The sequence below is a fragment of the Montipora foliosa genome, chromosome 2 (genome assembly GCF_036669935.1).
Source record: "Montipora foliosa isolate CH-2021 chromosome 2, ASM3666993v2, whole genome shotgun sequence".
NCBI classification, from domain to species: domain Eukaryota; kingdom Metazoa; phylum Cnidaria; class Anthozoa; order Scleractinia; family Acroporidae; genus Montipora; species Montipora foliosa.
Genome location: NC_090870.1, coordinates 38,967,304 through 38,979,803, shown reverse-complemented (window position 1 = coordinate 38,979,803; position 12,500 = coordinate 38,967,304). Strand labels below are relative to the sequence as shown.

At 41.5% G+C, this 12,500-nt stretch overlaps 2 protein-coding genes and 1 pseudogene across 3 annotated transcripts in view; 2 read left to right on the top strand and 1 right to left on the bottom strand.

The window, feature by feature from the left end:
• Window positions 1–1,099: 1,099 nt before the first annotated feature.
• LOC137991638 (uncharacterized) lies at window positions 1,100–1,985 on the bottom strand (annotated as a pseudogene).
• A 5,203-nt stretch (window positions 1,986–7,188) lies between these two features.
• The window catches only part of LOC137993043 (DNA repair protein RAD50-like), a 32,741-nt gene continuing 27,429 nt past the window's right edge, over window positions 7,189–12,500 (top strand). The window contains exons 1-3 of one of the 2 annotated variants that reach the window (XM_068838700.1): window positions 7,189–7,283; window positions 8,201–8,258; window positions 8,552–8,657. In XM_068838700.1, the coding sequence (XP_068694801.1) occupies window positions 8,638–8,657 (20 nt within the window). In that variant the 5' untranslated portion in view covers window positions 7,189–7,283; window positions 8,201–8,258; window positions 8,552–8,637. The remainder of the gene's footprint in view (window positions 7,284–8,200; window positions 8,259–8,551; window positions 8,658–12,500) is intronic. The other variant, XM_068838699.1, reaches the window with a different exon arrangement.
• The window catches only part of LOC137990768 (adenosine receptor A3-like), a 1,654-nt gene continuing 1,036 nt past the window's right edge, over window positions 11,883–12,500 (top strand). Inside the window, exon 1 of the mRNA XM_068835877.1 lies at window positions 11,883–12,500. This exon is cut by the window's right edge and continues 1,036 nt beyond it. Coding sequence (XP_068691978.1) covers window positions 11,889–12,500 — 612 coding nt within the window. The 5' untranslated portion in view covers window positions 11,883–11,888.

Here is a 12,500-nt window from a genome sequence, read left to right as displayed (position 1 = left end):
GTGCAAAACGGATGGAGAAAAAGAGGGCAGAGGACCTGATGGAGATGTTGGGATTAAGGAAACAGTGGTTCACATGGCAAAGGCAAATGGAGTGAGATGGTACGGCGAGTGTGTTAAGGAGGGCTGATAGGCATGTTCTGAGAAAAGCGTTTGAGTTTGAAGTGAAGGGCAAGAGGAAGCGAGGACGACCAAAGAAGACGTGGAAGACGCAAGTGGAGAAGGAGAGCAAGAGCGTTGGTTTGGAGAAAAAGGACGCCATGAATCGAGCAAGATGAAGAGTGGGAGATAGAAAGATTGCTGAAAAAGTGGGGTAAATCCGGCCGCCTCCGTTTAGGGGGATAAACCCGCATCAAAATTGGATTGATGATGATGATAATGATGATGATGATGAAATCTTGATGTTGTATCAAGTCTACCTTAGGTGGTGCTGGCTCTGTAGCAATGTTCTTTGGTAGCTGAACAGGCACAGGCTGGGCAACTGCGTTCCCTTCCTCACGCCGCTTCTTAACTTTTGAAATCAGACGTGACAAATAATTGTATGATTTCTTCTCACTGATTAGCTCGACAACCCATCGCTTATGGGCTTTTGGAAAACACATCTTGTAGCGTGCCTGGCCTGCATGTTCTCCTGCCGGTACTCGAGCTTGATTGCGGCCAGTGTTTGCATTGTTGTCAAGTGCAGAAAGTTAAGTCCTGGCAACCATGCCCTGGTAGGAAAAATGCTCCCTTTTTGAGCTGTACTTCAGCATCATTGAGTGATAGACCTCGAGTCTGCCATTGTGGCAGAAGGCAGTAAGCTAAACCAGATCTCTTATAAGTTTAGTCTTCAGGACCACTTCCTCCAAAGCTAAGTGAGCTGGGGTACCTGGTTTGAGCCAGCAGACTCTCTTAGCTTCAGAGGATGAAATTCGCCTGTGACTGCATTCATGAAAATGGGTGTTCCTTGACCACTTATGTTTGTGGGAAGTGTGATCCAACACTGATTTTCATTTTCCACGCAAAAGATGCACACAACCATTGCAGGTTGCAGCAGACCACCAGAGGTGATTAGCAATAGACTGTATCCATGGAGACAGTTCCTCACAACCCTTTAGCATTTCTATGCACCTGGAAAAGCCTTCTTTTTCCATAGCATTAGATGATGTTACCTCTGAAACCTAAACAATACTGAATGCTACTACATCCCCAATGTTATCATCCATTAGTGTGTAGGTGCCATATTTGGCGCAGTGTCGTGGACTATCACAACCGCCGTCACATCAAGATTAACAACAGTCTTCCCAGTAAGCTTTTCAATTTGGCGTCTACTTTCAGCGTCCCATGCCTCATTAACAACAGGGATCAAATACTTTTATTGTATGATGTAATTAACACTTTCACTAAAAACCTGAAGATTAAAACAACAGGCGAAGCGACTGCTAGAAGCAATGGTGTTACGTGTTACCAGTGAAAAGAATGGATGCTGTCATCAACAGGTTACCCAAGGATTTCCTTTTTACCAATGGCTGTGAATCCCAATAGGTTGTGTGACCACTGTGACAGGTAACCTCAATTGAAAGCATGCTACGACTTGTGTTCCTCTGATGTTGGATTAAGACATCTCCACAGTCTGGACACCTTTTTAGCAACTTATTGAGACACGATTCAAATACCAGTTATTTCTTTTCGCAATCAGGAGTGATAGACGGACAGTCCCCATGATGTTCATCATCAGATAATAAACTGTCATCATTTTTCTTCACCAGGTAACCAATGGGGATCCAGGTCTTCATCATCCGCATCATCATCATCATCCACATCATTGCCTACAACACTTTCATCATCCTCAGTAGCTGTACTAAGAAAACGTCTACTTCATATAATGGAGGTGGTGAGTTAGCATTGAAGCTGTTATCCTCATATGTAGGGAAAATTACATAAGGGGGTGGCGTGGCATAAATGTTTGACTTTTGATTTCTCTGCGTTGACTGAAACATGTACCCCATCTTGACCAGGTAAGGGAACCTCATTGCTTGTCTTCCCAGAAATATTGGTACATGTAGATGCATTACCCGTTTGATCTGTTTGAATTGCCACAGTTTTATAACAAGTAGGGTCAAAGCAGCATTGAAGTCCAATGTCATGCATCTGTGGTCGTGCAGGGGGGCCATGGTTAACAAGTTTGTTATCATGTTAAAATGTATACTTGCTAGTTTTCCTCTTTTTCGAATGGGAACAGTACTTATTATGTACATGTAGAATAGTCCTACACAACCTTAAGAAAAGGGACCGTGAGTAAAAAAGAGGCACCCAAACCATTCTTGCAAATGAAATTATTGATGTACATCTTATATAAACGTTTGTACGGTCATATCGCCTCGTGGATCCACAGCCACTTTGACAATTCATGATCAGTAACAGGACAGACGCATAAAAAACTGACTTCAATTTGTTAATTTGACGTTCATACGTCACATCACACTGCTGACCGACGTAACGCGGCTCGTATTTTTCCAAGATGGCGGAACTCTATTCGCTTTACTCATCTTTGAGGTGAAATATCTAGGTTCAGACTAATGATCAGCAGAAACTGTTATCAAATATGTACGTAGAAAATATAGGACAACTATACAAAATAACTTCATTTTTACCGCGGAGTTCCCCTTTAAGGCTTTTATTGTAGTTATTGTCTGGCGGACTAGTTTTAGGAATGTCTCAACTACTTTTGTCTAAGATTGAAGTTTGAACCACATAAGAAGACGAAAGAATACACCAGAACACTCAGTCGCACGTCTTAAGGAATTCACTTTCATAAAAATCTATTTCTGTTTCAAATCGAAGAGTTCAAGTTTTTTATTGCTACAGCAAGCTCCGGGAACCCTGCAAGCAGAGCCTTTCTTTGTGAATAATTTTTGTACCCACCAATTGAAGTTCACAGAGAGAATATGTATTAAGTGTTGTTGGAGGCCCAAATCTGAATCCTGTCCTAATTTAATCCCTCTCGAAAGAAGCCAAAATCTCCAAAGAGAGCGCTGCCGTTTTGAACGGAACTTAGTAACCCGGCTGGCCGTTATTCAGTCCAAATTGTCGGAAAGCTCAAAACACAGTCGGTCTCAATGTGCTTTTGTGGCTGTTCACTTTTGCTGTTCCAGGTAACTTGAAAATGCCATAGTGTTCAGTTCCATATTGCATAATAGATCCGAAAACGACAACATTTCATAATTTACATGTAAAGAAGCCAGAACTTGATAATCTGAGAACTGGCTGCACGAACTCCGCCGTGACAAAAGGTTCTTGCCAAAGAAATTAGAAAATGTGTTTGCTTGCATCATTTTACGGATGAACGTTTTGATAAGGAATACCGATACGAGCTTTTGGGTTGAGAACGATTACAATCATGAAAGCCCACTATGGCAGTTTCTAAGACCGCTCAATTTAAGCACACGATCGGAAAGCTCTCTCTTTCTCTCCCTGTGATGCAAACAATCTCTGGGCGTTTCATCAAAAGAAAGAATGACAATTATAATGGAAACACAGTAAGTTTAAACTACGAATTTACAAAACGCAAAACGATACACGGCACGCTGGATCTAGGCTTAAATTAAAGGAAACAGCTGAAGTGATCCATTCAGGATACCCTCCATCTTGTCTTCTCTTATGGTCTTCCTGCGCGTTTACCATATATAGTAATCACATGCGCACGCATAGACGGAATAAAACGTGTTTGTAGTGATCCGCCATATTGTCTTGGTGTGTTCTCCGATATCCTGTCAGTACATGACAATTTTGGCGAAGAGGACGGGATCTTAAGGGATATTTTACTTTGAAAAAGTGAAGACATTCCTAAACTAGCTCCAAACAACGTTTCAAGATGCCCAACGAGTCTGATGCGGCATCGAATCCGGTTCGTAACCTTGGAAAAGTTCAGAAGTTCATAGTGGGAGCTGACTTCGAAGCTTATGCAGAACAGCTAGAATTCTTCTTCGTGGCCAATGGAGGGTGACCGACTCAAAACAGAAAAAGGCCGTCCTGTCAACTAATCTGCCCACTGAAACGTACCAACTGGCGAAAGATTTGATGGCCCCAATATTGTTAAGAGAAGATTCTCTCACGTACGACACGATCGTAGGGCGTCTCCAAAAGCAATTGAAGCCCCAGAAATCGGCTTTAGTCGCCAGGTATGAGTTTGACAACCGAGCACGTAACGCAGGAGAAACGGTGAGTCAGTATGTTGCTGTCTTAAAGCATCTAGCTACGGATTGCAAGTTTAATGATGCCATGTGTTTGGAAAGACTCAGAGATAGATTGGTTTCGGGTATTCGAGATAAGAGAATGATATCAGAGCTTTTGAAACTCAAACTCGAGGAACTGACTTTTGACATTGCTGTAACGAAGTGCATCGCTATTGAGCAATCCTACAAGGATGTTGAAGCTCTCCAGGGGGGGTAAAGAGTCAAAACCAGTTGATTTGTTATCCAAGTCAAAACATAGCAAGAAGCCGAAACCTAAGAAGGAAGTCAAACCTGCAGGGAAAAGGGGTTCCCCATCCTCTAAAGAGCCGGGTGATCAAAGTTGCTACCGCTGTTTGGGAAATCATGATCATAAAAGTTGTCCATTTCTAAAGGAAAAATGTCACCATCACGTTTGGGCGTGACTAGCTCTCCCAACTTCAGCTGAACTGGGGTGAAATGAAAGCCCTTAAGCTTAGCAAGACTCCGGAAGGGGTTATGCAACAAAAAGTTGATCAGTTGTTGCAGCAGTACGAGTCTGTATTTTCTGAGGGTGTGGGTACACTTATAGGCCACAAGGCTAATTTGAAGGTCGAGGAGGGCGGCCAGCCTAGCTTCCATAAGCCACGCCAAGTTCCATATGCACTCCGCCCCAAGGTTGAAGCAGAATTGACACCTTTAGAGGAGGACGGTATTCTTTCTAAGGTAGAATACAGTGAATGGGCTACCCCTATTGTCCCAGTAGTTCAGCGAAACGGATCAGTGCGTGTGTGTGGCGATTTCAAGGTCTCAGTCAATCCGGTACTTCTTGCAGAACAGTGTCCCCTGCCACGCATACTTACTAGAGGATATTTTTGCAAATTTGGCTGGGGGTAAACATTTTAGCAAACTTGACCTGCGCCAAGCTTACCACCAGATGGAAGTAACAGAGGCATCCAAGAAATTCCTCACGATCAATACACACAAGGGCCTCTTCCAATACAATCGCTTAGATTTTGGCATTTTTTCATGTCCAGCGATTTGGCATCGTGCCATGGATCAGGTGTTACAGGGAATATCTGGCGTCCAGTGTATCCTTGACGACATGATCGTTTCAGGCAAAACTGATGAAGAGAATTTGGAGAACCTAGACAGCGTACTCAAGCGACTACAAGACGTGGGTCTGAAGGCCAACAGGGAGAAGTGTGAGTTCTTCAGGGATAGAGTTCAGTTCTGCGGCCATGAGATCGGCAGAGAAGGTCTCCACAAGACACAAGAGAAGATTGAGGCAGTAATTAGCGCGCCAAGACCTGAGAATGCAGCACGGCAATTTTGGGCTCTCAGACTTTTAAACTCTCGCTTCCATATAATTATAATAAGCTGCATTCACACGCTGAAATTTTAAGGTAGTGAGCCTTTGAAGTTCAATGGGTCAGTTTTGAAAGTGAGTAATGGCGGACCGTGAAATCCAAAACTCACACTGTTTCAAAGTAAATGGCCTTTAGGTAAAAATCAAAGCTAAAATTTTTGCCAGTCATGTGTTTAGCAAACACACTTTAAAAATCTGAAGAAAAAAAGGAAGTTTTTTTCTTTTATCACAGGGGCACTTTAAAGGACAATAAGGGTGAAGTGCTGCTTGTACGTACATGGACAAAGTTAAGCGATTCTCGCTTGTATTCTCGTTTTTCACATGACGTCACGACCGCCATGCTGGTGCCCCTAAACAAAGAAAAGGCGGCCATGTTGGTGCTCCGACCAAATCCTCCGGGAATTTAACTCTATTATTATGCAAACGCTTCCTCTTGTTTTCGTTGAAAAACATGGCTGTTGATCACGTGAGTGAAAACCAGCAATAGACACCTGAAACATTCAGGTGGCTTCGAGGGGATTCGAACCAGGAGTCCATGAGCAGGAGCGAACAACAGCCTTATATTCCTCAGTGTCACGGCGTTTTCACAGATTAATTTATCTTTTAGATTGAATTGTCCCATGACCTCTGCGATGCCGGTGCAATTTTCCACCAACTCGAGCTATGAGGAGCAGGGGCCCGTTTCTCAAAAGTCCCGAAACTTTACGGGCCGTTTTCGGGTGTCACAATTCCCTTTGTATCTCAAGAACGGAGAGAATTTAATACCTCAAACTTCACAGTTATCTTTCTTTTTGTTGCCTTGAAAACATGTTAAAAGATCGGCTTTCCAAAACAAGCGGTTGGCAATTTCACAAATGGCTTTTCGGGCCCGAAAGGTTTTCGGGACTTTCGAGAAACGGGCCCCAGGTCGGGGAGGAGTTTATGACCCGCAACCTGTAAATCCGATATCTTCTCTTGAAAGTCGTCTTTCTTATTGGACAGTCTTTATGCTGCCCTTTTTGCTCCCCACTGAGTGCCTTTTGTAGCTCAGGTTTTAGAGAATTGCACCGACAACGTAGAGGTCATGGCTTCGAATTCCGATGAAGCCACCTGAGATTTTCAGCTGTCTGTGTAAGATACAATTTCTTAAATTTGTTAGGAATAAGTGGGAGGATCAGTTCACCCTAAGCTTCCGTCTATAACCCGCTCTTACTAGTTAGTGGGCGTTGAACTCCGTTTACTGCATTACATAGCGCGATTTTCAATTGAGTGACCAAATTAATTAGCGAATTCCTTTGGTTTTGCATTACTTCACGCGGTGATCGGTTCAAAGTTCTCGCGCCATTTTTCTCAACCAATCAGAAGTGAAACCAAAACCAATCGTGCCTCGCGCCTGCACATTTTCCCCCACTTTGTGTCGACTACGTGCAATTACTTCGAGTTTTGATTGGTTTATTGGATTGTCTCCGTCTTTTTTGATTGGCCAAAGTAATTACTTTGGTTGTAGTTTTTACGACACTCATTTGAAAACCGCTTTATTTAGACAAAGACGTTATTGTCATTAGATGCGTGTCCATTGTGAATAGTTGCTTCATTTCTGCTGGAAGATGTCCTGAGCATTACCGAAAGCGAGGAGCAAAGCGCAAGACAAATGGAACCAGACATTCGCATGTTGGACAAGTACAAAGCAGGGTTAAGGGAAATTGACAGAAGGATATCTCTACTTCAGTCCAAGCTTCATGGAGTCGGTTAGCCGTAGCTTTTTCTCCTATTGTAGGTTTATTAATCTCAGTTTGACTTAAGAGTTGAGACTTTTTTGTTTGCTCTTTTAAGACCCCTTGTTTTTTCTAATGTGGGTTTAAAATTTTGTAATACCGACGGATACAATTCTACAGGTTGACAGAAGTTTTTGTAATAGCTGCGCGGTAACCACCCCCTGGTTTCGTTTTCGAGCTTTTTTGGGTATGAGGAAGAGTAGAAGCCGTTGGTTAATTAGCATTCACATTCAATACGTGAACTTTAAGGACGGTGCCTACTATTGCTATTGCACGTACGTTCTGCGCATCTCCAGATACTCAGGTTTCCTATGGGTGGTGCTTACTAGGGGTGCGTTCGATTGACCCTATTCCTGAATAATAATACGTAGAGTGATGATTTAAAACTGTATGTCTGGCGTTTTGAAGCAACAAGGATAATACAGATATGTTTAAAATAGCATTTCAGCAGGTGTGTTTGACAATTTCTATGTGAATGTACGTAAAAACGAAGGATTTCTAACTTCTATTCCATGTATTCCTATTCCGGAATACGGTCGAACGCACCCAAAGACAGCTATGTTTTTCTTGGTTTAAAACAATGCTGAGAAAGCAGTTCTTAGCACGTGCATTTGGTATCCAAAAGGAAAATTGGGGGTAACCATGCATTTAAAGAGACAATTAAGCTTCAATTTGGAAAAGAATGCCATACGTTGCTTTGTATTTCAAAGCTCTTTTACAGAAATTGCTGATTAATTGTGTTTAAAAAAATGCGTGGTTATCCCCCAATTTTCTTTTTGGATTTCATTAACACTTCTTAAGATCAGCTTTTCCCGCATATTCATAAACCGCACAAAAATACCGTTGAATTAGTAGGCACCGTCTTTAAATAAGATGTCTCTTTTCCACAGTCCCTGGGCGTACAATGCAATCTATATCTAGTGAGATCACTGAGAGACAAGATAAATCGTAAGTAGTCACAATGGATAAGCATTCTTTGAACATTTACTGATTGGGGTATTTTCAGATCAAGTTGGTGTTAACCTCGTCCCCAGGCTCTTCTCGGCTTTCAACATGGTCGTGTTTGAAGCCGATAAGACCCTGGGGATGAGGGTGAGTTAATGTGCTTCCTCCAGTAGCGTCAGGTACAAAGGTTCAAATTTTTGCAGCAAACTTTCCCCAATCTCATCTCACCTTTTTCTCAAATGAATTTTGTTTTGTTTTTTTTGTCGTGAAATGGTTTGCTTGGATTATCTTTGCAGTGATACCCTAAACACCAATATTGACCGAAAGCGAACGCAGTTGAGTCTGCTTCAGCAACAACTCAGTGAACTGGAGACAAACGTGCATGACCTCAAGTCAAAGAAGGTGGGCAAAAGATTGAGGTCCGAATATCTTGTATTTCGTTCTCTAAAAAACGGGTGTTTCCCCTATTATGTTGCGCCTATCATCTCAGCGCGGGTCTAGGACAGACATGCAGTAAGTGTCTTAGAGAGAATTAGTCCTTTTTTTTTAGCAAATGTTTACAAGCATAAAGAAACTCTGAACAGAGAAGGTAAAAGTTACAGCAAACAGCAAAAGAGCTAATCTAGGTTGTTGGCAATAAACTGTTGAGAAAACTGAACAGGGAAAAATGTAAACAGAATCTATGAAATAAGTGTAACTGAAATATTGAAGAGATTTTTTTTTCGATGGTGACTCGGGGGTACTCGGAAAAAATCCGAGTGCTCCTTTGCGGGAGTCGAACCTACGACGACCTTCCGATTACGAGTTCGGATGCTTGACAACTGAGCTATACACTGTAGAAGACTCGTGGGAGCTAGGCCGTTCATGTTCACGGCAATTGTGCCACCGTACTGCTGGAATCTAAAGTAATGTTGAAACGGAGCATATTCGCGATTGCAATGAATTTCTTTAAAATTCAAGAGACTTGTTTCATCGATTGACTTTTAGCCATTAAAAGTAATCACGAGGAAGGCTGAGCCTGAGAGCCGCAAGATGATGATATTTTATCAGTCCTTTCACGGGAACGAATGAGCCCAGAAAATAGGCCATTTTCGAAATATCAATATTCAGCTTGATAGAAACACGTTGGAATGAATGTGAAACATATCGACATGTCATCCACTTTCGTTTGTCTTTGTCCTCTAAACCTCTCTTTCAAGCTGAATTTTGATATATCGAAAGTGGCCTCTTGGTCCCAACTGAGTGGCTTCAAAGCTCAGTACGTAGAGCATTGCACGGGCATCGCAGAGGTCATGGATTCGCGAATCTCTTTGAAGCCACATGAATTTTTCAGGTGTCTAAAAGAGACAATTCAATTGTCCAGGTTAGTGCGAGGATCACTGCTATCTTTCGTAAGTGCGAATGGTTATCCATCGAACCAAGGTAATGTGCTCAAGGCAAGCTGAAGTGCATTTAACTAAAAGTGATGTGTTTGTTCGGTCACCGATTTTAAACCCATTTTGGGAGTTGACTATGATATTTTTGTATTAACAAGCATCTTTTAGTTAAAATGAAATAGAATAAAAGAATGATTGAATGTTAAATATGTAGAGAAGCTTAAAATGCGAATGGCATCCCTGAGGAGATGCCACTGAGATCAAAGTTCAGTTAAATGGGTGGAAACTAGAAATAACGTGATGTAGTCGGATTCAGTTTTCCACTAGGATACCTCCAATAAAAAGCGATTTATAAAATTATTTATAATCATGTGATAAAACGAAAAAAAAGTATGCTTATAAGAAGCTAAAAAGATCTTGTAGGCTGTTTAAACAACAAAGAAAACAATAAAATGGAAACTAGGACGCATCACATTTAGCTAATAAGTAATTAAAATGTTCACTTTCAATTCTCAGAATCCATTAGGCGAATCAGGTTTAGATAACGTAACTTTGAAATAATCAAGACCAGCCTTAAAGACTTTGATTCTTAGTGAACATTTTAGATAAAAATTCTTTGTAGACTGAAAGTTGCTGAGATGGTGAAAGAACTTGAAATTTGAAATTTGATAATCTGATTTGGTAGCTAACTAAAACCAAGACCAACCAACACCAGAAAGGTCACGAAATTACCTTTAAATAATTTTCCGGGAAAAGTGTTGTGATTTTGATCCAAGCCAAAAAAAATTCGCGGGAAAATCGGGAGGTAAGCATTAACATCGCTCACGCAAATGAAGCTACCTGGTGCTATCAAGAGACGTGCTCATAATTTGTTTTCTCTCTTTGTACATCGCCCGCGATACAGAATTATTTGACAAACGTATTAAACCTTGAGAATTACCAGGACTCTTCTTGAGTGAAAAAAAAAAACAAATCCAAGAGAGGAACTCTGCAGTGACCTTGATTTTCAAACAGATCACCTACTGCCGGATTCCATCGCGACTCTCAGCACACTTTACTACTTCCCGCTCATTATTTCGTTTTTTCTTCATTTCCCTATAAATGCATCCATTCTTCCTTCGAAATTCACTCAGTTTTTGCAACTGTTACAGTAGCCACATGCAGTGTCAGCAGTGTTTATCCTTAATTGCAATGCTCTTCGTGCATTCCAAGCATTCATTGTCAAAGCCATTACAAAAACATGCTAACAATCACACAGACATTTACCCGTAAGCACATGTCCCCCGAGGGACCTATTTTTAATCATGGTAGCACTTTAAAGAATGACGCGAAGTGACTTTAAGATTAGCAGTTTGATGAGTTGTATTTTTCCAAAACAAAATGTGACCTTAATTCACGAAGCCGTTGAGGATTTCATTTTGGTTAGTCTCGATTAACTCACCACGCATTCGACATTGATCAAGACAAGCTCAGCAACCGAAAGAGTTGATCATATTAAGTTCAGCAACCCAAAAATTTATTTTACGAAAGTAGATTTTACTTACTTTTCACCATTTCATTTTTACATGATATTTTACTACTAATGATTTTTGGAAACAAGAACAGTCTTATTAGTCTATGGTCTAAACGATGTCTGATCTTCGAAAGGAGTCGCTAAATAGATTGCTTTGTGGCCTTAGGGCCTAGCTGGCTGTCTAGCAAAGCCATTTTTGCCACAATAATTTCGACTTCCATTTTGGTTACCGATAAGTCTCATTACAACGTAACCTCGAGGTAATATTATTTTTTGCGTTTATTGTGTTTATTTACTCTATCGTGCCTTTAATTTGCGCATCATCCCGTCAGCGAGGTAGTGTGGCCCAGTGGTTAGGGCGCTTGCCTTGAGATCCGGATATCCCAGGTTCAAGATCCGTTCTACTTTCTCGTTGAATTTGTTCCTGGTAGTCCTTGGTTCAACTTCCCAGCCGCACTTGTAAATAGCCAACTAGTTTGCCTCCGGCCAGTTGGGATTCTTAACAGTTGTTGTTGTGTTCTGTCATTTCGTTGATTGTGTTTCATTGGCCCTGAAAAGCCCTTATGGGGAGCGGTCAATTAAGTAAATTTAATTTTATTCATTTATTGTCACTTTAGATCCAATGAAAGCGAAGACCGTGTGACAAATACGGAAAGCAACACCTGCCAACCTCCACGCTTTCTAATATTCTGTTCGTTTTTTTTTTTTCTACCCTTGTCTCTTCAACTCACTGGACAGCACTGAATGACAATGACAAACGTTACAGAAGAGTGGATCGCTTCTTCCTCATTTGATGCCTTATTTTGCAAAGAGGAATTAACCACAGGTCTAAACGGCCATTTGATCCTCTTTGTGGTGCTTAATGCTTTCTTTTCTGTGACTGCATTTCTGGGGAACGCGGCCATCTTAGTTGCGCTCCACAAGGAGTCATCTATGTATCCCGCGTCAAAAGTCTTATTTCGTTGTTTGGCGATCAGCGACCTCTTCGTAGGACTTGTGACAGAACCTACAAGAGTGACCCATTTCTTGTCCGTAATGCTCAAACATGAGAAAATTTGCCAGTACACGACCGTTTTAGGTTATGTTTTTGGCTATTCTTTGTCGGCAGTTTCGTTGTTGACAGTGACGGCAATAAGCCTGGACAGACTACTGACGTTGTTGTTGGGTCTGAGTTACAGACAAGTTGTAACCTCGAAGCGATCTTTCTTGGCCGCGGCTGTGATATGGATCGTGCCCATTGTATCCACTGCTATGTATTTTTGGAACAGCAGGGTAACCTATTGGTTTGGTTACGTTGTGATTTCACTGTGCATCGTGATCACAGCATACTCCTACACAAAGATCTTTGTCACTCTT